The 26760-nt window shown below is 44.5% G+C and overlaps 1 protein-coding gene across 4 annotated transcripts in view; it reads right to left on the reverse strand.

The window, feature by feature from the left end:
• anks1b (ankyrin repeat and sterile alpha motif domain containing 1B) overlaps window positions 1-26760 on the reverse strand; it is a 296270-nt gene that overhangs the window by 157224 nt on the left and 112286 nt on the right. For all 4 annotated transcript variants that reach the window (XM_079494548.1, XM_079494547.1, XM_079494546.1 and 1 more), the window contains exons 7-10: window positions 25672-25773; window positions 14375-14479; window positions 11598-11788; window positions 4090-4242 (exon numbers count right to left, since the gene is read on the reverse strand). In XM_079494548.1, coding sequence (XP_079350674.1) covers window positions 4090-4242; window positions 11598-11788; window positions 14375-14479; window positions 25672-25773 — 551 coding nt within the window. The remainder of the gene's footprint in view (window positions 1-4089; window positions 4243-11597; window positions 11789-14374; window positions 14480-25671; window positions 25774-26760) is intronic.

Raw genomic sequence — 26760 nt, forward strand, 5'->3', positions numbered from 1 at the left:
GGATTGTTAAAAATACAGTTCTCATTAGTGAAATTTATATATAGTTCTGCGTGAGTAATTTGATTCTGGGACAAAAACAGTTGCTTAGGGTGAACTCAGTATGGGGTTGGTTGTATGCAAATGAGTGTGTGGGTGATGGGGTAACTATTCCCATGCATGTGTGTGTGTGTGTGTGTGTGTGGGTGTGTGAGATTGTGTCACAGAGTTTACAGGCCAGGGAACTTTTCATTGAAAAAAGGCATAGCAATGGTAGACTTGTCTACGGTTGATCTTTTTTATTTTGGTGGTGGATTTATGGTTTGGTACACCTCAGGTGTCATGAGAAGCAGCAATGTTTGCCAGGCCGTATGAAGCTTGAGTTTGGGGTAGACACCAGCCAGGGGTTTCAATGAAAAGGTCACACAAGCCTGAGAGTGTTTGTAGTGTGAATGAAATCGAGAATTGATTGAGAATAATGTATGTGTGAGTGAATTAATGATTGAATGTACTTCATACTAGACTTACTTAATTCAAGAAGGTTCTAGCTATGTCCGGTGAAATATTGCTAGTAGGAGCCATTCTAAAAGTGATAGTTAAATGAGTAAATACATACAGAGCTACGTGTGAGGAATTGCAATGACAATTTTAGCATGCTCTGACGGAATGTGCTTTTAGGGAAAGAGGGGGAGAGAGCTAAAATCCCTTCTCACCCTAAAATAGTCTTAAGATAGAGAGCTTTAGGGCCAGGTGTGGACATCCTGTCCCTTCCTTATCTCCTATCACTGTCTGTTTTAAAAGACCCACTGAGCTGTCCTGCAGGCAGCTATTTATTGGGGGTGCTATTTAGAGAAACAGATGGGACAGTGTTTGAAGAACAGGAGTGAAGAATGACTGATTGACCAATGACATGCAATGACATGTACACAAAGTGATGTCTGCTTTTGGAGTCTGATGTCAAGAGTAGATCGTAAGGACTACAGTTTCAAGGGAGGGTATTATGGTGTGAATTTGAAGTATTGGCTTTAGTTAATAGTGCCTGTTTGTGTGTCGGGTGATGAAGGCGACGGCTGACAGCCTTACTACATAACGGTGATCACAGGAATTCGTAACCCTGTGTTCTGAGCACGACTAGCTGGTAGCATGACGGAGGGGGAGTTGACCCATATCTCTAGGAGTGGAGGTTTCAGCCGAGGGATGATCACCCACGGTTGAACCTTTTAGGGTTAAAACAAGCAATGTACCCCTCAGCTTAATCACCTGTCCTGCCCTATCATCAATACGTTTGGTGACTTGACATCAGTGAATTTAGATAGTTCAGTGACACGATTTATGGCTCTCATTTAATAGTCTCATTGTAATCTCTCAACACCATGGTTATTACATTCCTTTGCCATGCCAGAACTAGGGAGATTAGCAAAAGAATGAGATTAATGCCAGAGAGGTCATCTTAGTGACCAGTAGCTTGTAGTGTCATCAATATCCTAAGAAATGATTGGGGATATTTGTAGTGGGAGCCTGTATTTCTTCCTTTAATAGGTGCGGAAGGAGAGGAGTCCATCCATGGATTCCTGAAGGTGTCGAAAGTGACATCTGACTGCACCAAAAGGATCACGGGGAGACCAACAGCGCCAACAGGAGGTCATCCCGAGGGCAGAGAGTCCAGGGGGGTGTGTCTGCGGCAGCTGTCTACACAACACTACGACAACAGCAACAGAGGAGCTCCTAACTCAGCTTCTACCGTCGGAAATCAACAGCAGGTGACTTTCACAGACCTGTGTTCGCTACAGGAGAGGTCCAAGGGAGGCTACGGCCCACGGGCCGGTGCAAACTGGTTCTCCTTCTGCACTAGGAGGGAGGAGAGGTCCAAGGGAGACCATTCCAATGTTCGTATACAATGAAGAAGAGGAGCGTTCCTGCTACAGGAGCGTTTCAATGCCTTTGCTGTCATGATTGACATGACTAAGCAATAAGCTGTCCACTAAGAGCCTTGTGATGCTCAAAGTGAGTTCTACTGAGTTCTACTGCTGACTGCAGTTAAGCTGTGGTCCACGTGTGTGCTGTGACAACAAGCATATGGTGACAACGGTCTGCTTCAAACCTACAGATCTGAGAGCTATGTGCGAGCTCTGAGAATCAAGAAGGAGGTTCCAAGCGTTTTTATTCTATAGGCGAAAAAATAATTGTGGGAACCGTTTCCTACGGCGCGTTGAACGTCTGAACAATTTGCGTCATGGAAAGAAAAAAATCGTGGTTCATCTGAATGTGATTAATGTTGGAAAATGTTGTTCTAATGTTTGTATGTTGTATTCTGTGCTGACATAGGTCAAAGTAGATATAACAAGGTACTGAAATAGTACTGTTAAAGGGATGTTTGTTTTTATGATTAACCATTTTGTCATGCTATGAGTGTTAACTTTTCAATTACAGGATGTAACCAATATAGGAATTTGATTTAGTCTAAAATAGGATTTCAGTTAAAGTACAGGTATTTGAATTTAATCAATATAGGAATTTGATGTAGTCTAAATAGGATTTCAGTTAAATAAGGAGTTTAATTTCTGTTTTAAATATGGTTCAGTTTCAGGTCTGTCATACAAAGAGATACAACAGAACAAGCCCTATGCTTGTTCGGTTCTAATTTGATACAATTTAGGTAGTTAACAAGAGGCTTCTGTGTCAAGGGAGGTCTATCACGTTGTACTATGGTTAAATGATTAATTTTGAATTTGGCAATTTATTTTTGGAAAAATTAATTAGGCAGGTTATGACTTATGATGCTGTTATGGTATTGCAACAGGCGTAAGAGCCTGTTGAGGGAGGATGTGATGGATATTTTATAGACATGGACACGTATATATCAATCAGTTGATATTTTAATAGACAGTTGACACACAGTGTCAGTGTGCACAGGACACAGAACTAAGTCGAGACATGCAATACTCTGTGTGTGTGCCAACTGCTTTAGAGCTATTTACAGCCAGTCCGTAAAAACAAAGCCTTTTGTTAAGAATGCGGCCAGGCACCCCAGGGGTCTGGGTGCTGCTTTTAATCTTGGTAACATCTCAAACTGCTAACCAACAGCTGTGTATGTGTGCAGGGAGCTCCAAGCTCTCTGCTTCTTCTCTGCTCCAGAATTGACATGAATCTACACTGTGTATTTGTGCTTAGTCATTTAGACTGGTTAACAATATAGTTTGAACAATTTCATTACATGTGTTCGGCATACTTCATATATAGTATAGATATTGAATTAGTCTTATTTGGTATAAAACTTATAGAGTGACACATGAGCTGCATGCCATGTGTATGTCCCTCCCCTCCACCGGAAGATCCTGGGAGTTTCTAGGGAGGCGGGACTTAGAAGTTAGTAAGTACTGCGGACGCTGTGAAACTAGCAGAGTCCACACTGATTAGCTATGCTGTGACTCCATGTATTTCACGGGGCCTTCCGCCCGTGGAAAGCCTTGTACTGAGTTATTCTGTTCAATAAAGCTGATCAGAATGTGACGACAACCTGCTGGTCTTCTCCTTTCTTCCTTCGACGACCATCACTGCTAACGACACAATTTGGGTAACTTGGTGCTAAATATACATCAAACTCTTTAATAACTATTTTTTTAATATATACATTTCTATCCCACAATGTTTTTGTAACCCGTTTTTTTTTCTTCGCCTGGTGCCAATGCCTAAGCTGTAGGCCTAAATCCTGGACGCTAGTACTCTCCCTCTGCCAACCTGGGGAGAGCCCCGAACTGAGCTCATGCTTCCTTCAATGCATGAGGAGTAAGAAAGCCGCTTCTTTTCACCTGACAGGGGGGAGTTTCCCTGGTTGGACGTAGCGCGTGGAAGGAACACATTATTCCAACCGGTTCCTTTCCCCTCCATCAGGGACCCCGGCTGGCCAAGAGGAAGCAATATAGAGACCAAAAACATGCAGTAAGCATGTTTTTGTGAGGTTACCTATAGGGGACATGGAGAGAACATGATGCGGAGGAGAGAACACGGCCCCAGCGTCCCTCAAACTCAGAATCAAACTCGGGACCTTCTAGTTTTGGTGTGTGTGTGTGTGTGTGTGTGTGTGTGTGTGTGTGTGTGTGTGTGTGTGTGTACCTGGGACGGGCTGGAGAAGCCGAGGTTGTGGCAGCCATTGCAGGGCGTGAGCGCCTCCCAGAATCCCAGAGGGCCACAGCTCCTCTCTGACTCCTCCTCCGGGGCGGGGCCTAGAGGCGGGGTGGGGGTGGGGCCTAGAGGCGGGGTGGGCCGCTACAGGGGAGAGAGAAACACATGCAGCTTACTGAAACAGTCCTGTGCTACTCAACCCGCGGCCCATGGGCCTGTGATTCCTTGATTTTTAGACTAGTCGTGTGGTCTGTTACAAAATAAATGTGTAAACGTTTCAAAATAATACTGACATTTTTAGCTTGCATTTTTAGGACTTTTGGAATTTTGCTGAGTGGCCCTTGAGCCATCTTAAGTTGAGTAGCCCTAAATTAAATGCACACGTAGAGGTGGGGTGGGGTGGGCTAGAGGTGGGCTAGAGGTGGGGTGGGCTGCTACAGGGGTAGAGGTGGGGTGGGCTGCTACAGGGGTAGAGGTGGGGTGGGCTGCTACAGGGAGAGAAAGACCGCTCGCTGAAACACTTACTGTAACTCCTGGGAGAGTACAACACATTTGTACAATCTCAGATTGAAATGAACACTGGGAATTTGACTGTGCAAGGCAGGGGCAGTGCAGCCTGGCAGGGGCAGTGTAGCCTGGCAGGGGCAGTGCAGCCTGGCAGGGGCAGTGCAGCCTGGCAGGGGCAGTGTAGCCTGGCAGGGGCAGTGTAGCCTGGCAGGGGCAGTGTAGCCTGGCAGGGGCAGTGTAGCCTGGCAGGGGCAGTGTAGCCTGGCAGGGGCAGTGCAGCCTGGCAGGGGCAGTGTAGCCTGGTAGGGGCAGTGTAGCCTGGCAGGGGCAGTGTAGCCTGGCAGGGGCAGTGTAGCCTGGCAGGGGCAGTGTAGCCTGGCAGGGGCAGTGTAGCCTGGCAGGGGCAGTGTAGCCTGGCAGGGGCAGTGCGGCATGGGAGCGTGAATAACAGTATATATCTACGGACATTATCCGTTATACGGACTGTGGATGTTTTATTCATGCATTTGTGAAATCAACACGCAGACGCCTGTGTGTGTGTGTGTGTGTGTGTGTGTGTGTGTGTGTGTGTGTGTGTGTGTGAGATAGAGAGAGAGAGAGAGAGAGAGAGAGAGAGAGAGAGGTGCAGCGCATGCTAATGGTGTTGGCTACATGTATGCACAGTCACATACATTACTCAAGTACTACGTAGTTTAATATATAGTACTAATATAGTACTGTAATCTTTTTGGTATCTTTACTGGAGTACTGTATTTCCAAGTCCCTGTACTTTTACTTCTATTCCACTAGGCTACATCTCAGAGGCAAATATTATACGTTTACTCCACTACAATTATATGACAAGTTTCGTTACGTAGATTTTGATTACTATTACAGAAAATAGTGATGTGACGCATTGTGAGCTTGTAGATCGGCTATTTTCCAAAGATTTGTATACATTTCATACATAATGAAATCTTGTTAAACGGGACATTCTGCATTATGAGTACTTTCGGCTTTTGATACCACTACTATTGTACTTTTACTCAAGTAAATGTTGAATTCCAGACTTTTACTTCAGTATTTATACTGTTACTTAAGTAAAAAATGTGAGTACTTTTTCCACCCCAGGGAGAGCACATGAACGCACAGTGAGAAGAATGCCAGTAATGGAATATAAATAGGTGTACTTCTTGCAGAGAGATGAATTGTTATAATTACACCCTGAGTGGAGAGGCGTGTGCATGTTTAATGTATGTGTACTGCATAATAGGCATGTGCATATGCTCTGAGTGTCTGCAACGCTAAGGGCATGTTTGTTCTTATTTGAATTTGATGCATTATTGGAAACAAAGAACAATTGTTGATCATTGCGCGCATCTGCGTGTGTGTGTGTGTGTGTGTGTGTGTGTGTGTGTGTGTGTGTGTGTGTGTGTGTGTGTGTGTGTGTGTGGTTTTGTTTACCACACTAGTTTACCAAAACACCCCACTTTGATAGTAATACCTTTCAGAATGGACCATAATTTGTAACAGAAATGTTTATTTGAAAATTTCAAAAATGTCATGTTGCTACAGTATATACTGTACATAGCAACAAGAACCCAGAAAACTGGGTTCCCGTCCTGAAGAGATAAAACACCAAAAGGGGTTCCCGCCAAGAGGTGAGGTTTAGGGTCGGGGTATAAATTGGTTTTTTTGTGGAAGAGTTGCCCACAAGGATACGAGAACAAACTTGTACTGCGTCCGTGCGTGCGTGCGTGCGTGCGTGCGTGCCATGTCACTGTGATAAATGACCCCTGTTCTCCAGGTCCTGGACAATGGAATTGAAAACGCTCTTACGCCTCTCTGTCACACTGCGCTGCTGCTAACTGATAAAACCACCCACTGTACTGCTTGGAACAACTCAATTACTTTAGCTCTGTGTGTACTTGTGCGTGTGCGTGTGCGTGTGCGTGTACCGCTTGGAACAACTCAATTACTTTAGCTCTGTGTGTGTGTGTGCGTGTGCGTGTGCGTGTGCGTGTGCGTGTGCGTGTACCGCTTGGAACAACTCAATTACATTAGCTCTGTGTGTACGTGTGCGTGTGCGTGTGTGTATTGGAAATCCCGTAGGCAAATCTTGGCATCGCATCATCACTGTGTTCCAAAAATAAACGTAATAATCCCGGCGATTTTGTCAGGTATGTCCGTGGTTTTCAACACTTTTCATATCAAGGTCCATTATTTATTGGGAATTTGAGCCACGGACCACCATTTGATGGAATTTTAGCCTCTCAGACCCCAAACTTTTTGTTTTGTTGGATGTGATTGTGTCCACTATGAGAGCAAATAATAATTGATCAAAATAACAATTCTTCTACATTCTCTAAGTGTGTAGACTACTACGTAAATTAAACGAATGCAGATGTTTAACAATAATATTACTCTTGAGAGCGTGAAATTATTTGGTTTCATTTTACGCTCACAAGAGTTAAAGATCTATAAGGGCCCATTTGGTTAATGAATTGCATTTTTATAGCGCTTCTCCAAGTGCTCAAAGCGCTTTACAATGGTTCATTTATTCATACATTGGGAGGTGAAGCAGCGAACAGTCGATGTCAGCGTCCTCACTTCCCACATTCACACACCACTGACCGATTAATTGGAGACAATGTGGGGTTCAGTGTCTTGCCCAAGGACACTTCGACATGTGGAAAGGAGGAGCCGGGATTCGAACTGCCGACCATGGGATCATTGGACGACCTGCTCTACCTCCTGAGCCACAGCCACCCAGCCGTTGGTTACCAACTCTACCATCATTTAGCTGGGCTCAAGGACCACCGGTGGTCCCCGGACCACTCGTTGAAAACCACTGAGGTATGTGTCATTTATGGCCAGAAACTTCTTATCTCCGTATTTTAACCTTTTCCGTAAATTCATTCCCTACTTTGGCACTCATTCTACGAGAGGATAAGTGTCTTGCTCGACACATTGATTGACAGACAAAAAAAAATGCCGATCTACAAGCTCAACGCGTGTGTGTGTGTGTTGTGAACTTGCAGATCGGCACGTTTTGGGGTTTTAAAGAATGTTCAGAAGTTGCCAAAAGTATATACACACGCGTGTCACGTGTGCACGTGCGTGTGGAGAGAGTGAGTGAGGACTGAGTGATGGTGTGAGAATGAAGTTACGAGTGATTAAAACTATACATGTCTAACACTGTGTTCCACTTCCAGTGCAAGCTGGCATGACCAACGCCACACAAACACAGTGCTGGAAAGTAACTAAGTACATGTACTTAAGTACAATTTCGAGGTATTTGTACTTTACTTGAGTATTTCCACCTTCAAATACTTTTACTTCTAATCCACTACATCTCAGAGCCAAAATTTCTACTTTTACTCCGCTACAATAATTTGAAAACGTTAGTTAATAGTTACTTACAAACAAATTAACGTAGCTGAACGTGAATCCCCCCCACCGCCCACCCCTTTTTTTTCCCTCACTGTATATGTTTCTTTTCCCTTTTTACCTCCTTTATGATGAATTCCTGTTCTGTCTATAGAAGTGTCTATTTGTACGTCTCTAAATGTTTTGATGATTTGAACATGGTGGACCCTATTGGAAACAAGTGTAATGCTTAATTGGGTCGTCCACTCACAGTTAACAGCCTTTGTATTGAGTTTGTGCTTGAAATGTACTGTAATTCTGCAAACTGTTAATAAATTCTTCAATCAATCAATCAATCAAAAAACTTTGGAGATTTTAATTTTGATTAGAAAACCATCCATTGACCACTTCAACCCTATATACATTTCGGTCATTTGAAAATCACTTGAGTACATTTTGATGCCGAAACTTTTGTACTTTTACTCGAGTAGAGTACATTTTGAATACGGGACTTCTACTTACACGTAACAGAGTAGTTCTACAATTGAGTGCTTTTTTCCACCACTGCACAAACATTAAATACTAGAGAATGATTAATGAGTCACTCTGAATGAGAGATTAAACCAAGTGTGCATGAGCAACAAGTGGGCACTTGATTTGTTTATTCAAGGCTTAGTGAAATATCTCTGGCTGACAGTGCCCCCTTGTGGTGAACTACACAAACTACCATTACACCACTGGTGATGTCTTGTCACACACATTTCACATAATAGTGGACTGTACATGTCTCTGAATATATGAGAAAGATATTAACCAACCTGAATTACATTTTCATACATACGTTTCCTTTTCAACATAGCTTTCTTCCATGCTTTGTTTCATGTTTAATAGACAGTAGAAAAATACTGTACATATTTTTGGGCCATTATTTAAAAAAAGTTTTTAAATGATTTCTACTTTATCGATATAATAGGACTGAAAATTTGAATCATTATTAATTGATTATTTGTATTAATGTAATCATATTTGAACTGGGACCCCCAACACCCTGACAAGCACTTGGAATTGTAGGCATTACATTTAGCACGACAGTCGACAGGTATAATAGACAAACTACAAGCTCACTGCGAGGCGTTGTGAGCTTGTAGATCAGCTTTTTCCCCCAATGTTTGCCTCTTCCTTTTGGAATAATTTGACAATTTGGCCAATTCTGTGTTAAAAAGGTCTTAAGTCATTAAATTGTCACTTTAGAAATGTGCAGATACCCAGTGTAGGCTACTAGAATTTCGCGGGCCTTCGGCCCGCTCATCCCAGAGTTGCGTTGCCCCGCGTTGCGATACAGAAGTCCACAGATACAGAAGTCCACAGTGACACGCGTTTTATGCAGCTGTTTTGTGTTGCAGCGCGTGCACGCGCGCGCGTGTAGTGTTGTTGTTCTTATCCATAACAATAAATGGATCAAATATGCTCTATATTAGTTATGTATAGATTTAAAGCAGTGGCTGTCAAAGGTGTGTTCCAGGGACCCTCATGGTTCCTTGAGGGGGTTCCAAATGGACCCATTATAGGTCTGTAACTCTGAGAGTGTAGAAATGGAAGCAAGTGGACCCTACAGGTCTGTAACTCTGAGAGTGTACAAATGGAACCAAATGGACTGTTTTATAACGTTTAACTGTGATACTGTACAAATGGAATGAAATGGGACTGTTATGGGTCCATTTGGTTTTACTCTCAGAGTTATGGGGGTCCTTGAAATTAAAAAGGTTGAGAACCTGTATGCAATGGCTTATGTCTTGTAAAAAGAGAGAGCAGCCTATTCTCCAAACCATCATATCTTATGCTTTGCTAGGTTGTACAAATTAATATAGGGTCAATATAATGTGCAGGACTCACGTGTGTGCGCTCTGTCTCTCTCGCTCTCTTCTCTCTCCTCCGTGTCGGTGGTGTGTGGGGGGGGGGGGGGGGGATTAGTTGCGCTGCCTGCGACAGTGCTATACTTCTCCAGCAGCGGTGCAGAACCGAGAGAGTGACACATTCGTGTGGATGTAAACTGCGCAAGTTGTAGCTTGAAAGTTCGGATTGTGTAGTCGCACCGGTGGTACAAAGTGAATGTTACAACTCGCATGGTGATGTTGTAAGGCGCAAATGCGAGTACCTAGTCGCACTGTCGAGCCCTGTGTAGTGTAGTGGCATTTGCGCTGCATCGCGAGGCGAGCCAAATTCCCCCCCGCGCACGCACGCACGCACACAGACACACACACACACACTGTACGTAGCTGTGTGTTGTTGCAGCGCGCGCGTGTGCGTGTAGTGTTGTTGTTGTTGTTGTACCACGCCAGGTTTGCACAGTGCGCTCAGTGCGATATTTCCGAACGTGGGCGTTGTGTGTGTGTGTGTGGGTGGGTGTGTGTGTGTGTGGCTGGCTGTGTTTTGTTGCGTGGGGATCGCCATGTGAGGGGGCTAGCCAATAAGGGCCCTGTGTTGCATGTGGAGAATGGTGTAGGTTAGTGTGTGTGGTGTAGCCGAACGGGGTGTTGAGAACATGAGGGGGATGTAGCACAGCAATCGGTGACCCCTACATTAAGCTGTGTTGCTCCCAAGATGCAGTGCAAATGCGTGTTGTAGCAACCGTAGCCAATGGGAAAACAGGATGCAGTGTTGCCAGGTCCGCGAATTGTAAGCGAGTTGTAAGTAGCGTGTTGAATGGCATTTTTTCTGGGCTAGTTTTCATAGACCTGGCAACAAATTAGGCGGGGGTGTCGGTGCTTGTGGCGTGTTTGTGTTTGTTATTGATATTGATGTTGTTTGTGAGTGTGGACGGGAGGCGGCTGTAGTGGCAGTGCAATGACAGTTTTTACGCGGGTGTTGTTGATTGTGGGCGTGCGGCGCGACATGAGGAGATAGCCGTGGATCGACGCGGAGGGTAAGGCTGTGTCGTGTTAGTGTGTTGTTGCAGTGTGTGTTGCAGCGTGTTGCAGCGTGTCAGTGACGTAGTAGCTGGTGCCTTTTGTTCCTGTGCGTGCTTTTGGGGACATGTTTTCAATTGTAATATAGGATACTGTACCAATCCGGTCTCACCCAAACAATATAGATAGGGGCAGATATCAATAAGATTTATCTTCTTCCTGCTCCTTTTCTTTTCTGTTATGGATTATGTAAAAAAAATATAAATATGAAATGAAATGAAATATAGCAATGGATACACGCCAAGAAAACCCCAAAATCATACATATTCCACTGAAATTATCCTCTCTGTAGACTGTGACGGAGGGGCGCCGTCTCTACCGAACTTGAGCCACAACCAAAACAGTATAGTAGTAGCATAATATGTATGGATTTTGGAGTTTTCTAGGCGTGTATGTACGGAATTGACAAAGCATGCTATTTCACCGTGTTTGGGTGTTGAGTGAGAAAACGATGCTGCGCATTAAGCTATTATAGCTAATCATTTGGGATCCCCAAAATAATTTGGGGACCTCCAATTTGGGAACCCTTGCTCTAATCTAAAGGAATGGTTCCAAACTTTATGGCCCGTGACCCAAAAGAAGAAATGAGATGTTTCCCTCGGAACGTGTGGGTGTGTGCGTGCCTGCCTGCCTGCCTGCCTACGTGCCTGCGTGCATACGTGTGCGTGCGTGCCGTACCTTGCCGACACGGGTCAGCGTGCCGTTGGAGCGCTCGCTGCGGTCGTCGTCCGTCGACGTGCGTCCGCTGCCGAAGCTGTCCATGGAGTGAGACGAGATGGTCTGGCAGAGCTCCTCGAACGAGTAGTCCCTGTCTCTGCACTTCTTGATGTCATGGAGCAGTTTGGACAACTCGCCCGTCACCGCGTCATCTGGAGGTAGGTGGAAAAAGTACTCAAGGTTTTTACTTAAGTAAAAGTATCAAAACTGCAATATAGAAATAACTCTGTTATATTACAAGGAAAAGTCCGGAATTCAAATGTCATGGAGGAGTTTGGACAGCTTGCCTGTCACCGTATCATCTGGAGTGGCGAAGTGAGTGGCAAAGTGGCAGAGTTTATCGTAGTTTAATACAATCACATAGGACTTTTCTGTTTGGATGTAATGGGATGTCAAAGCCCGAAACTTGTTTTTTGCCACTCAGTAGCCTGGAACACATTAATGCACTTTAGGTTTTAACCACATGAACCATTATTTAATACTTTAGATCGTGAAAAATTGTGAAAATGTTAGTTTTATTTGTCTCGGTCATGGTGTTACGTCTCGCCCCCCATCGACATCACATCTGTGTGCTGTGGGTGCTCTGTGCCCTTCAGCGCCACCAGAAGGAAAGGCACTCCACAGCACCTCTCAACACACCTGTCTCCCAGTTATAACCTCCCCACCTGAGCGTCGTCTGCAATCAGCTGATGAAGCTACAAGAGCCAGCCCTGTCTGCAGCTCGGCGCCAGTTCGTCTCCAGTCTACGGTAGTTAAGACAGCCAGACATAGGTCCTCAGTGCTTAGAGTTAGACAGTTAAACGTCATGCCGTTACTATGCTTTGTTCTCTCCTCTGTGACTTTGTGACAAAAATGTTGTTGCCTCTTCCTTGCTGTGCACTTGGGTCACATACACTCGAGTCATAACACATGGTTTTACATACAGACAAAAGGATTAACATGATACAATTGACCGAAAAGGAAAGGACTTAAGCCGAAGCTTATTATGCCCACCTTTTTAATATTAAGTTATTTCATAGAAGAAGGAAACAAAAGCCAAATAAACATGGCTGCACTTCTTACAAAATAAACAAATGAAACGGTGTGGAAAGAAAAACATGTTATTTTGCAGCGAAGGCTTTTAACATATTTTCAGGTGGCATATCATTTTTGGGGTCCTTGACATGAAATAGTTTGATATCAATATAGAAATATGAGGTTTTTCAGAAAACTGTCGTGATTTAGAAGTTTGTAGAATCTGGTCTCAGGTGTCAATGGACTAAGGAAGGAAAAATGACTCTGCAGCACAACTGAAGAGGGATGAAGAGGAGGAAGGAATTCCAACAAAAGGAACTCTCCCCTCCCTCTCTGTCTCTCGACCCCACTTTCCCCATCACTCTCTCACACACACACACACACACACACACACACACACACACACACACACACACACACACACACACACACACACACACACACACACACACACACACACACACACACACACACACACACACACACACACACACACACACACACACACACACACACACACACACACACACACACACACACACACACGATAATAACCTACTACTAGACTGTAAAGGGGTTAAAGTTAATTGGAATTGGATTCCACTCTCCAGCTCCAGCTCATGTGGTCGATATCTCACTAGCAAACACGGCCCAAAAGACAACTGTGGTGTGAACAAGTCAGCAAGTTGTTGACTAGCTAGCACGCACTGATCACTTCCTCCCTCCCTCTGTCGGTCTCCATGGTGACGGAGGTGATTATTATGGGATGCGTGCTGACAGACAGTCACAGAGGCAGGTCGAACGGATCAGCAGCAGCACGTTGCAATGTGCACTGTGGGCCACAGGGGGCAGTGTTGGCCAGGGCAACAGTGAGTACTGGCACTCAATTCAATTCAATTCAATTCAATTCAATGGAGCATGGGAAAACATAGGTTTACATTGCCAAAGCAAGTGTCAAAATCTAATAAAAACAGCTGAAAATGGGGAAAGTATATACAGTTGGAAGGCTTACAGCATTTTGTAAACAGCTGTGTCACATTGTGTCGTTATATATGTTATACAGGGAATAAAGCTTTTTTGAAACAAATAGCAGCATTTCTTTTTGCAGTCACTTTGGGACAAATAGCAGCATCTTTGAGCTGCACTCAGAGTGGTAGTAAATAGTAATCATTTCCTCGCCACTAGGGGCACTTTTGTTCACCTTGTGCAGATCAGCAGCAGAGGGCGTTGTTTTGGTAGCCCTGGCTGAGACCAGATTCTACAAATGTCTTCGAAATCACGAGGTTTCTGGATGCTTCAATATCAGTGGTTCTCAAACCATTTCATGTCAAGGAGCCGTTACGTATTTTGCCGCCAACCCCAATCTCAAAATATGTTGTTCCAGGGACCCCCCAGAAGCAAAGATTTAAGTTAAGACGTGCGCTGTGGAAGAATATATACATATATTCAAAGATTTGCACATGTTTATGATTTTTTCAAAAAAAGCAAATCTACAAGCTCATAGCACGACACTGTGCCGCGCTACAAGCTTGTAGATCTGCTATTTTTCCAACAGCTAAAATGTAAAATAACGGTTAAAAGTGGTTAAAAGCTATAAGGTGACACAGATGTGTTCCAGGTCTTTAATGGGTTATGCTGGCCGTCGAATGCATTTGGTCGTGCACACAGGGGTGTGTGTGTGTGTGTGTGTGTGTGTGTGTGTGTGTGTGTGTGCATGTACTCACTCTTGTGTCTGAGGGAGGGGGAGGGGCAGGGCGAGGGGACCGAGGTTCGAGGTGCAGGAACGGGACAGCGGCGAATGGGCTCGTCCACGTCCTCCATCATGTATTCTGGGGACACAGAGACAGACAGAGATGAGCACGTGTGCGTGTGCGTGTGTGTGTGTGTGCGCGACTGCACGTGTGTGCGCATGTGTGTGTGCGCGCGTGTGGTGTGAAAATGGACGAGCACAGGCGATAAGTGGAAGGAGGAGAGAGAGGATCGAACGAGGAGAGACGGAGAGAGAGAAGGAATTCAGAACAGTCAAGGTGGCAGTTAACGAGCTACATGAGCAAAACGAGAGAGAGAGAGAGAGGAGGGGGTAGAGAGAGGGAGAGAGAGAGAGAGAGAGGGAGAGAGAGAGAGAGAGAGAGAGAGGGGGAGAGAGAGACAAAGAGTGAGAGAGAGACAAAGGGGGGAGGAGAGAGAGAAAGAGGACAAAGAGAAGGACTGTGACTACAGTAAATGTGAGAAGCCATTTTACTATAGATCAATATGTATAGGCTAGATGTAGCAGCACACTGTGCCGTGCGCACACACACACACACACACACACACACACACACACACACACACACACACACACACACACACACACACACACACACACACACACACACACACACACACACACACACACACACACACACACACACACACACACACACACACACACACACACACACACACACACACACACACACACAGTGCAGCAGCGCGTAGCGACTGCAAAATCACTTCACCCTAACAGGTGATGTGCATTAGAGGTGAATGGAGAGAGAGAGCAATGGACTGTACACGGTCAACTGATACACACACGCACGCACGAAAATCTGTACAGTACTAATGAGAAACCTTGTTAATGTCAGGGTGTGTGTGTGTGTGTGTGTGTGTGTGTGTGTGTGTGTGTGTGTGTGTGTGTGTGTGTGTGTGTGCATAATTAGGAAGTGCAGCCACATATATGCATACTACTGCACATGTCAGAGAGAGAGAGAGATTTCGGCCATTTGAAAGTAGCAGATCTGCAAGTTCAAATTTGTGATTGGCTATTTTCAAAATATATTTCAAAAATATTGTTACACATTTGAATACTTTCTACTTTTTGGTACTTCAAGTCCATTTTTATACCAATACTTTTGTACTTTTACTCAAGTAAATGTTGCATTCTGGACTTTTACTTGTAACAGAGTATTTCTACATTGCAGTATTGATACTTTTACTTTAAAAGAGTACTTTCCACCACTGGTTCCTGTGTGGCAAACACATTGCAGAGGCGACAATGAAAGCCATGTGGTGCCACAGTGGTGGAAAAAGTACTCAAATGTTGTACTTAAGTAAAAGTATCAATACAGCATTGTAGAAATACTCCGTTACAAGCAAAAGTCCGTAATTCAATATCTACTTGAGTAAAAGTACAAAGGTATTGGCATCAAAATGTACTTAAATGTACTTACAGTAGAAAGTACTAATTATGCAAATGTCCAATTTCAAGTTTTCAAATGTATACAAATTTTGAAAATAGCAGATATACAACATGTTTTGTAATAATAATACAAATCTAAAAGTAACTAACTAATAATTATAGTGGAGTAAAAGTACAATATTTCGATCTGAGATAGAAGTAAATTGAAACTGAAAACTGGAAATACTCAAGTAAACTACAAATACCTCAAAATTACAGTACTTGAGTAAATGTACTTGGTTACTTTCCACCACTGCATATGCACATCAGCATTTTGACGTGTGAGAAGCGTCATTCATGTGATGTTCATGTTGAATGGGGACAGTGTCTAATGCTGAGGAGACACAACAGTTCAGTGTCATGTCATCTGAGTTTTCCGTGTTGACTGCCAAGCATTTCAACAGATAATTGGACCTTAGCGGATGTTCTGGAATTGGTCGGTCCGTCGGTGTGTGTGTATGTGTGTGGTTTTTTTTAATGCATCTATTATTTCCAAAGAAAACAAAGTTAATTTCACCATCTCCGCTCCGAGCCTTCAGATCAGTTGAGACTGAGCACTGTGCTGCATGTTGTTTAGAGCCTTCAGATCAGTTGAGACTGAGCATTGTGCTGCATGTTGTTTAGAGCCTTCAGATCAGCTGAGACTGAGCATTGTGCTGCATGTTGTTTAGAGCCTTCAGATCAGTTGAGACTGAGCATTGTGCTGCATGTTGTTTAGAGCCTTCAGATCAGTTGAGACTGAGCATTGTGCTGCATGTTGTTTAGAGCCTTCAGATCAGTTGAGACTAAGCATTGTGCTGCATGTTGTTTAGAGCCTTCAGATCAGTTGAGACTGAGCATTGTGCTGCATGTTGTTTAGAGCCTTCAGATCAGTTGAGACTGAGCATTGTGCTGCATGTTGTTTAGAGCCTTCAGATCAGTTGAGACTGAGCATTGTGCTGCATGTTGTTTAGAGCCTTCAGATCAGTTGAGACTAAGCATTGTGCTGCATGTTGTTTAGAGCCTTCAGATCAGTTGAGACTGAGCATTGTGCTGCATGTTGTTTAGAGCCTTCAGATCAGTTGAGACTGAGCATTGTGCTGCATGTTGTTTAGAGCCTTCAGATCAGTTGAGACTAAGCATTGTGCTGCATGTTGTTTAGAGCCTTCAGATCAGTTGAGACTGAGCATTGTGCTGCATGTTGTTTAGAGCCTTCAGATCAGTTGAGACTGAGCATTGTGCTGCATGTTGTTTAGAGCCTTCAGATCAGTTGAGACTAAGCATTGTGCTGCATGTTGTTTAGAGCCTTCAGATCAGTTGAGACTGAGCATTGTGCTGCATGTTGTTTAGAGCCTTCAGATCAGTTGAGACTAAGCATTGTGCTGCATGTTGTTTAGAGCCTTCAGATCAGTTGAGACTAAGCATTGTGCTGCATGTTGTTTAGAGCCTTCAGATCAGTTGAGACTGAGCATTGTGCTGCATGTTGTTTAGAGCCTTCAGATCAGTTCAGACTGAGCATTGTGCTGCATGTTGTTTAGAGCCTTCAGATCAGTTGAGACTGAGCATTGTGCTGCATGTTGTTTATACCTTCAGATCAGTTGAGACTGAGCATTGTGCTGCATGTTGTTTATACCTTCAGATCAGTTGAGACTGAGCATTGTGCTGCATGTTGTTGTTTAGAGCCTTCGGATCAGTTGAGACTGAGCATTGTGCTGCATGTTGTTTAGAGCCTTCAGATCAGCTGAGACTGAGCATTGTGCTGCATGTTGTTTATCCTTCAGATCAGTTGAGACTGAGCATTGTGCTGCATGTTGTTTATAGTCTTCAGATCAGTTGAGACTGAGCATGTTGAGATTGCATGTTGTTTATAGTCTTCAGATCAGTTGAGACTGAGCATTGTGCTGCATGTTGTTTAGAGCCTTCAGATCAGTTGAGACCGAGCATTGTGCTGCATGTTGTTTAGAGCCTTCAGATCAGTTGAGACTGAGCATTGTGCTGCATGTTGTTTATCCTTCTTTATCCTTTGTGTCTAGTTGTTCATGCGTATCGTCGGTCAAACTGTAAGATTAGTTTTGAAATTGCTTTTTTCTTTCACCTCATTCCAAGCCTCATGAATTTGTTGGAGTAGATTGTAAAGCACTTTAAAAGCCTATAAATGCAGTTTTGGTAAACCCTTTGCTTTATGAAGTTCCACAGCTGATGATCCACAGCTTTAAAGGTTAGTTAGTTAGTTAGTTCGGACTTTTGGACTTAAAGCTGTAGGAATTACTTGCCATATAGTGGTTGCAAAGGTATTAATTGATTGTCTGAGTTGTTTTGGCGAAAATTAAGTAGTTCCGGTCATGTGGTGGGGGGCACTGGGGGCCACTCATTAAAAATAAATCAATACACAAAACTAGCATAATTTGTATTGTTGACCTATTTCTAGTACCATGTGGAGCAACTTTCATTCAACTTTGCCTCCTCTATCTGTCACATGGAACTATGGGTTTTGTGCTGCTGCTGGCGTAGTGATACACAAAACAATGGTTCCATGTGGGGCACGGTGGCACAGTCGGTAGTGCTGTCGCCGCACAGCTAGAAGGTCCACGCTGGGGGGCGTGTTCTCTCCTCCGCGTCATCAGTGCCCATACCCAAGGTGGGGTTGGCAAAAGGGCCTTTCTGTGTAGAGTTTGCATGTTCTCTCCGTGTCATGCAGTATAATCCTGGTCTCTAAACTGCCTCCCCCTGGTCAGTCGGGGCGCCTGATGGAGGGGAAAGGAACTGGTCGGAATAACGTGTTCCTTCCACGCGCTACGTCTAACCGGGGAAACTCCACCCTGTCAGGTGAAAAGAAGCGGCTTGGACTCCTCATGCATTGCAGGAAACATGAGGTCAGTCCGTTGCCTCTCCAGGTTGGCGGAGTGAGTGTAGTGCCCAGGATTGCAATAGATAATTGCCACTGGGTGAAAAAATGGGATTAAAAAATAAATAAAATTGTTCCATGTGACAGAGGGGTCAAAGTTGAATGAAAATTGCGATATTATGGTAGAAATAGGTTAACAATAAAAATGACATCAATGAGTTAAACTACCAACATTAAAAGTACTCATTATGTTTTGTAATACAGTAATAAATCAAAATCTACAAAGTAATTAGTAAAAAGTATAATATTTGCCTTTGAGATGTACAGTAGTGGAGTAGAAGTAAAAGTATACTGAAAATAGGATATATTCCTGCTGTAAAGTACAGTAACAGTACAGTACCATGACTACATGTTGGCACACGTGATACAAAAGAACCTTGGAGTGCTATTAAAGCAGTGCAAGACACAATATACACAGTATGCTATAGGCATAGGCTATACGTATACATACTATATTTGTACAGTATGTGACCTTCTCTGCTGGAGTCGTAAAGATCAGCTTATGAACGCTGTTGGAAAGAGGAGAGTCTCGGCATTCTGACCACGCCAATATTATTTTTGTACTCTTGAGAGAGAGAGAGAGAGAGAGAGAGAGAGAGAGAGAGAGAGAGAGAGAGAGAGAGAGAGAGGTCAGATTACACTTTGGCTGTCACCAAGCTCTTAAGTGGCTACAGATGAGCCAGCTGGGGCTCTGTTGCACTGTGCAACCCAAAGACGCTTTCCCTTTCACCCAAAACATGCTGACAAACTGAATCGCTTGTAAAAAAAAAGATTCTTAATAGTTATACATTTGCTGGAGTAAAAACAGCCTCTCCTTCATATTGGAAAACTACGTTTACAAATCATTCAAGCCGAGGCGTTCTAACGTAATGTGGCAAACGCCCCAGGCAGATAAAAAACGAGTTTTGAAGATAGATGAAGATGTTGTTTTCCTCAAAGCGAGTCTTAGCAACAGCCAAGGGACTTCAGTACTGGTGCAGGAGTCTCTATATTAACATTCTATTGTTCCTTTACTCCAGAACAGTGTACAAATGGATCCGTTCATCATTTGGATTAAGAGAGTCTACTAAATGCCTACATTGTAAATTGTTCCATTTGTACACCTTCCTGGGTTAAATTACAGCTGTGGGTGCGGCTTCAGTTCAGATGGATCACCACCCATCAGGCAAACCAGCATACTTAATGAACCGGTGGGTGTGGCGACATAAAAAACGACATTTTAACAAAATACTGTACACTTTTTTGAATAAAATCCTTATATAATTATAATACCTGAAAAAAAAAATCACGGCCCTCCATCTGTAACAATGGGACTTTACTGTGTGCGCCTCTTCTCTAATCGTCGCCATCAACTTCCTGGCCATTCTTTTTGTCTGCGTGCTCACTCGCAGTGTGCTGTGTGTGTTAACCAGTTGACTGTTGTTGACTGTACATTCCTGGATCCGTGGTCGTCGCCCCGGAACCAGAGTTCTGACCAGATTGCACCTTTTCAAGCAACCGTTTTGGTCCCGAAGTGATTACGAGGCCCGCTCGCTCCCAATGTTATAATCTGTGGTCGTGAAGCCAAAACAACAATCTGTTTCTGTATAATCAATGGGTATATAAGATCCAAAGGCCCATAGTTATACATGATTTAACGAGGCGAGGCATGAGCAGAGACATGCTGCTGAGGACGAACGGGATCGAGAGAGATTGAGAGAGAGAGAGATAGAGAGAGAGAGAGATAGAGAGAGAGAGAGAGAGAGATGGAGTGACAGATGACAGAAGAAGTTAAGACGTAGTTATTGGCGATTGAGGCCGCCCCGTGGAGAGATAAAGATAGAACACGGTATTTGGATAGCCACAGGGACGCTATAGTAGCCGTTCCACAGCCACTAAATCACAGACATTAAAGTCAGGCTGAAATCATAGAGAGGGAGCTTATAATTATGCGTAAACAGGCCAAAAATGTAGTGTGGTGCTTAATTGATGCTTCAGATTTCAGATCTGACGTTGGCTGTCTAACTAATGGGATATGTGAGAGCGCTGCGCTTCAGACTAATTTCCGCGTGTCTGTTGTTGTGACAGTCTCTGGTCGGTTGAATTGCAACGAGACGATGTTTGGATTCAAGCGACGGCGCAAATTAAATCACTGCTGTGAGTTATACTGTAATGTATACGATTCACGAGGAGCATAATTATTCCACATCAAAACTATATGTGCAATGCAAAGGGAAAGCGACACCAAAACGAGAACATTAGCCACCCCGATCATATTCTGTCCTCCTTTTCATCTCCTCTAAAACCAGAGCATCGAATCACACGTCACTCGTCTCAGCGACACTGTCGTTCCACGGGCAACTTGAAGCACACATTCTATCTCATCTCTGAACCCCACGTCAGGAAATGAGAGCTGGAATTGGAGAGACTTGAACTGTAACGGGGACAAAGAAAGAAGAGGGAGAGAACCGTCCTATCTGTGCGTGCGTGCGTGCGTGCGTGCGTGCGTGCGTGCGTGCGTGCGTGCGTGCGTGCGTGCGTGCGTGCGTGCGAGAGAGACTGAGGGAGAGGCAAAGAGAGAGGACACAGCTGTGGGGTAGTGAATGGATCAGCTGCATGCTATTTCCTGTTGCAGAGGAGAAACACGGACAGACACACACACACACACACACACACACACACACACACACAGACACACACCCAGCAGCAGTGCTGTCATTGGCAGCCGTGGGGGTTCTTCCCCTGTTGTTATGGAGGAGGATGCGTTTTTGATTTACAGCAGATGAGTGAAGCGTCACTCTTCATTCTACTACTACTCAGGACGAGGCTCCACTGTACTGTACTACACACACACACACACACACACACACACACACACACACACACACACACACACACACACACACACACACACACACACACACACACACACACACACACACACACACACACACACACACACACACACACACACACACACACACATTTAGTTTTTGGATTACGATGACGTCACATCATGGAAGCAAGTGTTTCTGCGATCTTTAGCTGCATTTTCTCGGAATTGAGCCTCAGATTGAGGTGAGGGACGATGTTAGGAGCTCAATAAAAAATGATCATGGCCTCCCGGTTAGAATATTAACGTTTCTAGTGCTAGATTAGGTGACCGGCTGTGGCACCGAAATGGCTGAGTACTACTTCTGATTCACAGAGCCGATTCACGGGGTCTTCTTTGTGGCCTTTTTCGTGCATTCTGTTGGCACTGGCTCCAGAGTGCTGGAGTCAATGGTGGCTTGGAATCGGTTAACCTCCGACAACAACACAGTGACAGAAAAAAATGCCTCGAGCTTTGTGATTCTACTGTATGTAGAATTTGATATGACTTAAATTAAAGCTGTGGATCATCAGCTGTGGAACTTTACAAAGCAAAGGGTTATCATCTTGACCAAAACTGCCTTTATAGGCTCTGCAAATCAATTCCTTTTAAAGTGCTTTAGAATCTGTCCCAACAAATTCATGAGCCTTGGGACGAGGGGGGAAAAAAGCAATTTCAAAACTAATCTTACAGTTTGACCGACGATACACACGGACAACTAGACAGAAAGGATAAAGAACGATAAACAACATGCAGCACAATGCTCAGTCTCAACTGATCTGAAGGCTCGGAGCGGAGATGGTGAAATTAACTTTGTTTTCTTTGAAAATAATAAATGCATTTAAAACAAAACACCAACGGACCGACCAATTCCAGAACATCCGCTAAGGTCCAATTATCTGTTGAAATGCTTGGCAGTCAACACGGACAACTCAGATGACATGACACCCCACTAAGTCCACGGAGAAAAAAAACAGCGAATCAACGTCGAATCTAATCTAATTCTAGACCAGTTTAGCCCGGTTTTAGACGGATGTCTAATAGCCCACTGTTGCTCAGTGGGACTGAACTGTTGTCTCTCCACAGCATTATAGCCACACTGTCCCCATTCAACATGTGAGTATGAACATCATGAATGAGGGTTCTCCCACATCAAAACGGTGATGTGCATGCATGGCTTTCATTGAAGAAGGCGTAAATAGCTCAGCTCCGCTGCAATGTGTTTGCCACAAGGCACTATAACCAGTGGTGGAAAAAAGTACTCACTTTTTAAATGTATTACTTAAGTATCAATACTGCAATGTAGAAATACTCTGTAAAGTAAAAGTCCGGAATGCAACATTTTGTAAAAGTACAAGAACAAAAAAAAAACGTTGCAAGGATGCACCTGGGACGTATCCTCAGTGATGTATCCCAAGGTTATCGGGGTTTCGGGTCTCTCGAACATCATACCCCTCACTCGGGTGACCCAGCCGGGGTGATCAAGTCCCAACTTACATCCCAGTAGCTACCCTCGATCAGTCCCATTAGGGAAAAACCAGGGACACACACTCCGGTGCTCCAGAACTACTCTGCCAGGACGGGGCGGGCCATCTGGTACTGGGCGGGACATCCGGCACGTGGAGCGACTAGTCACTGTGGGTTGACTCCTGGCCGGGCACCTCCTACTCCTCACCAGTTCCACTCCTGCTCTCACCAGGCCCAGGAGGACCTGTGCGTTGCACCAGATTCCCAGCACCAGACACTTCATTCAGGAGTGGTGGATTCTGCAGGCCCGCAGGGAAACAGTGGCTTGAATGGCCCTCCCCTAAAGGCCTCACGTGGGTTTTTTGGGGCTTCCTCCTCACGCCGGACACAGGCTGGGGCGCTAAACCAAACTTGCATAAAAGTAGTACTCTCACGACGCTTCGTGAGCTTGTAGATCGGCTATTTGTTACTATTTTTAACCCATTTAGACACATATGTGTCACATTACAGCTTTTTACCTCTTAAACCATTATTTTAAACATTAGCTATTTTTGAAAAATCGTGTGCAAATCTTTGAATATATTCTTTCACAGTGAATGTTTTTAACTCAAATATTTGCTTCTGGGGGGGGTCCCTGGAACAACATATTTTCAGATGGGGGTCCGCAGCCAAATACAGATAATTCTGTGGGTCCTTAACATGAAAATGTGCACCACTGATACGTTTTTAAGAAAGCTGTCAGGATTTGGAAGACATTTTGTAGAATCTGGTCTCAGGTCTTAAAGGGGTTAAACAACTGTTTTATCTGGCTGCCATTGGCCAAACACTGGCTCCACATTTTCATCTAGATTCTCCAGCTTAGATCTTCATGGTCAAAGTCACCGTCTGTGGCTCCACGGAGTGAAGCCATCAATTAACTACAACCGTACATCCCTATTCTAGTCATCATAATAGGAAAACATTCAGCAAATGTTCGGCCAAAATAGCATATCTACAAGCTGTGTATGAGCTTGTAGATCGGCTGCTATTTGTCGAACAACAAAGTTGGTTGAAGTGGAACCTCTTAAACCCCAGGGGGGTAAAGGGGGTAAATCCGCAACATCAGAGTTGGAACCGGAGACCAAGTGGGTCTCCATTGACCCGCTGAGTGCTGTTCAGAGGTGGACAGCTGCTGCCCCCGGCGGGGGCAATGGGGCTGCATGAAGGTTGCGATCCCGACAAACCTTTGCTACGTGTCACCCCCCCCCCCCCCCCCCCCCCCCCATCTCTGTCCCCATTTCCTATCAGCCTACTGTTAATCTATCAATAAAGGCAGAAAAGGCAAAAAGCATGACGGTTTCCTGATGTCTTTCTGTGAAGTGAGGGGCGCTCTTATCATCATACATCATCTCATTCTTGCCAATCACAATTTGCATCCTCACTTTTCAGTCTTCACTTTTCTGCCCTCACTTTTTATCATCAATGTGTACTTTGCTCAGCCAATCAAATCATCGCTCAAATCAAAGCTGGGCATAGGAGAGGCGAGCACCCCTCAAAAAAAAAAAGAAGGTTGGTAGCTGGCACTTGAGGACAGTTGTTGAGGTATCGGTTTTGTCACACTAAAGTCTAAACCATCCTGTTGGAGTAAACACCAGCCCACTGGTGGTCTCAACGGGGTGGAAGATGAGATCTGCCCAGGGCCTGCTCTCCGTCTTCCAATGCCATGTCCTCATCTGCTCTGAGCCGTGACACGAGCCAAGCTACCGCCGCTGTTATTCTTCTCTGCAGGATAAAAAAAAACACTTTCGAAACGCTTTCAGTTCCAATACCTCCTGAGGTCGTTACCCGCCCCCCATCTCTCCCTTCAGGAACACTCACTCTGTCTTACCTAATAGCGGCCTCCCTCCTCTCTGAAAAAAGTCTGTCTTATTATCCCATCAAGTATGATCCAGCTGTGCTTCAGTTGGAATATAAGGCAGCCACACCGCCCACCCCCCAGCCATTCGTTGAGCTGTGGTCTGCGGCGAGGTGCTCATCGATAACCATCGCGCTCACTAATTACCATGCGATTCACCCCGTTCAACGATGGACGCCGGATTGTTGCGCGAGCCATGCGGACAATGGCAGTACACTGAGGTCGAGTTGGAATGTACTACACGCACGCACACAGGAGCTCCCATTGTTTCCCATTGGAAGATAAACTTCCTGGAAAAAGGGGTTTATCAATCAGCCTCACATCCGCTGTATAAATGGGGGAGAGAGAGAGAGAGAGAGAGAGAGAGAGAGAGAGAGAGAGAGAGAGAGAGAGAGAGAGAGAGAGAGAGAGCATGCACTCTACAAAGAAAAGCGTCAAAAGTGTTTGCAGATCTACAAGCTTCAGCGCGTTTCAAAAGTAACAGTTTTGATAATACAGTACATGTAGTATTATCAAGTATAGGGAATTCATTTAAGAAAAAACTTGAATATGGATACAGCAACGATACGGACCATGTCATGTACAGTGTGTACATGGCTCAGAGTGAAAGTGAAGTGTGTGTGTGTGTGTGTGTGTGTGTGTGTGTGTGTGTGTGTGTGTGTGTGTGTGTGTGTGTGTGTGTGTGTGTGTGTGTGTGTAATTTACCTTGGATAAGAGCTGTGATTTGCTGAGACTTCTGTGCAGGATGTTCTCTCAGAATCTCCAAAGCTGTTCTCCCCTGGTAGTCTGTCAGGTTGATATCAATACCTGATACGCACACAGACACGCAGACACACAGACACACAGTTAGTGTCGAAGTGTCCTTGAGCAAGACACTGAACCCCTAATTGCTCCCGATGAGCAGGTTGGTGCCTTGCATGGTTTCCTCCGCCATCAGTGTTTGAATGTGTGTGTGAAGTGAATGAGTGAGACTTTTGGTGAAGATACATTCTAAACACATCTACTCCGTTTCTGTGTTTCAGTGTCGCCGAATGTGGTGACCTATGAAATTATGTGATAACAACAAAAAAACAACAACAATTCAATATGTATCTTTGTAGCTTTGCATCTGGAAGTTGAACCCAAAGCTTCAATTTGTAGCTTTTGCAGCAGCTACAAATAGGGATGGAGCTTGTTCATTTTTATTGATAACGAGCACCTCATTGATCAGGCTTATCGAGCCGGCTTCTTATCGAGCCCACGTACTATCGAGCATTTTCTATTATTTTGTGGAAAGACAGAAGACGACAATTGTTTTTTAAATTCTGAACAGAACCAGTATCTTTTACTATGGCCTTCAAATACAGTACTTTTCTAACAGACGGAAGGCAAGTGACCTTTTTACTTTTGGAAAATAATATTGAAGCTTGTTATCGGGTTTCTTCGGGTATCGAGCTCCATCCCTAGCTACAAACGTCGGATGTGCTTCGTAGCTTCATGTCGCTGGCTTCCATTCACAATGAATGGTAGACTGTATCTTTGCATCTGGCCGTGTGAACATTATAGCCATGAAAATTACTGTGGTGTCCCAGACCAGTAGGACGTCCCCACTAGGTCAATGTTGACATGCGTATCCTGCTCCCCACATGGATAGTAATAAGCACGAGCACGCATACACAAGTGCACGCAAGCACGCACACAGCCTGCCAGAGGGTGCCAATGTCATTATGAAGGATCATGGAAGGGCACGTGTACGCGCATGCACGCGCACACACACACACCAGGCTGAGCAATCATCAATCACCACGCTGCTGG

Source organism: Electrona antarctica, assembly GCF_951216825.1.
Source record: "Electrona antarctica genome assembly, chromosome: 23".
Classification (NCBI taxonomy): domain Eukaryota; kingdom Metazoa; phylum Chordata; class Actinopteri; order Myctophiformes; family Myctophidae; genus Electrona; species Electrona antarctica.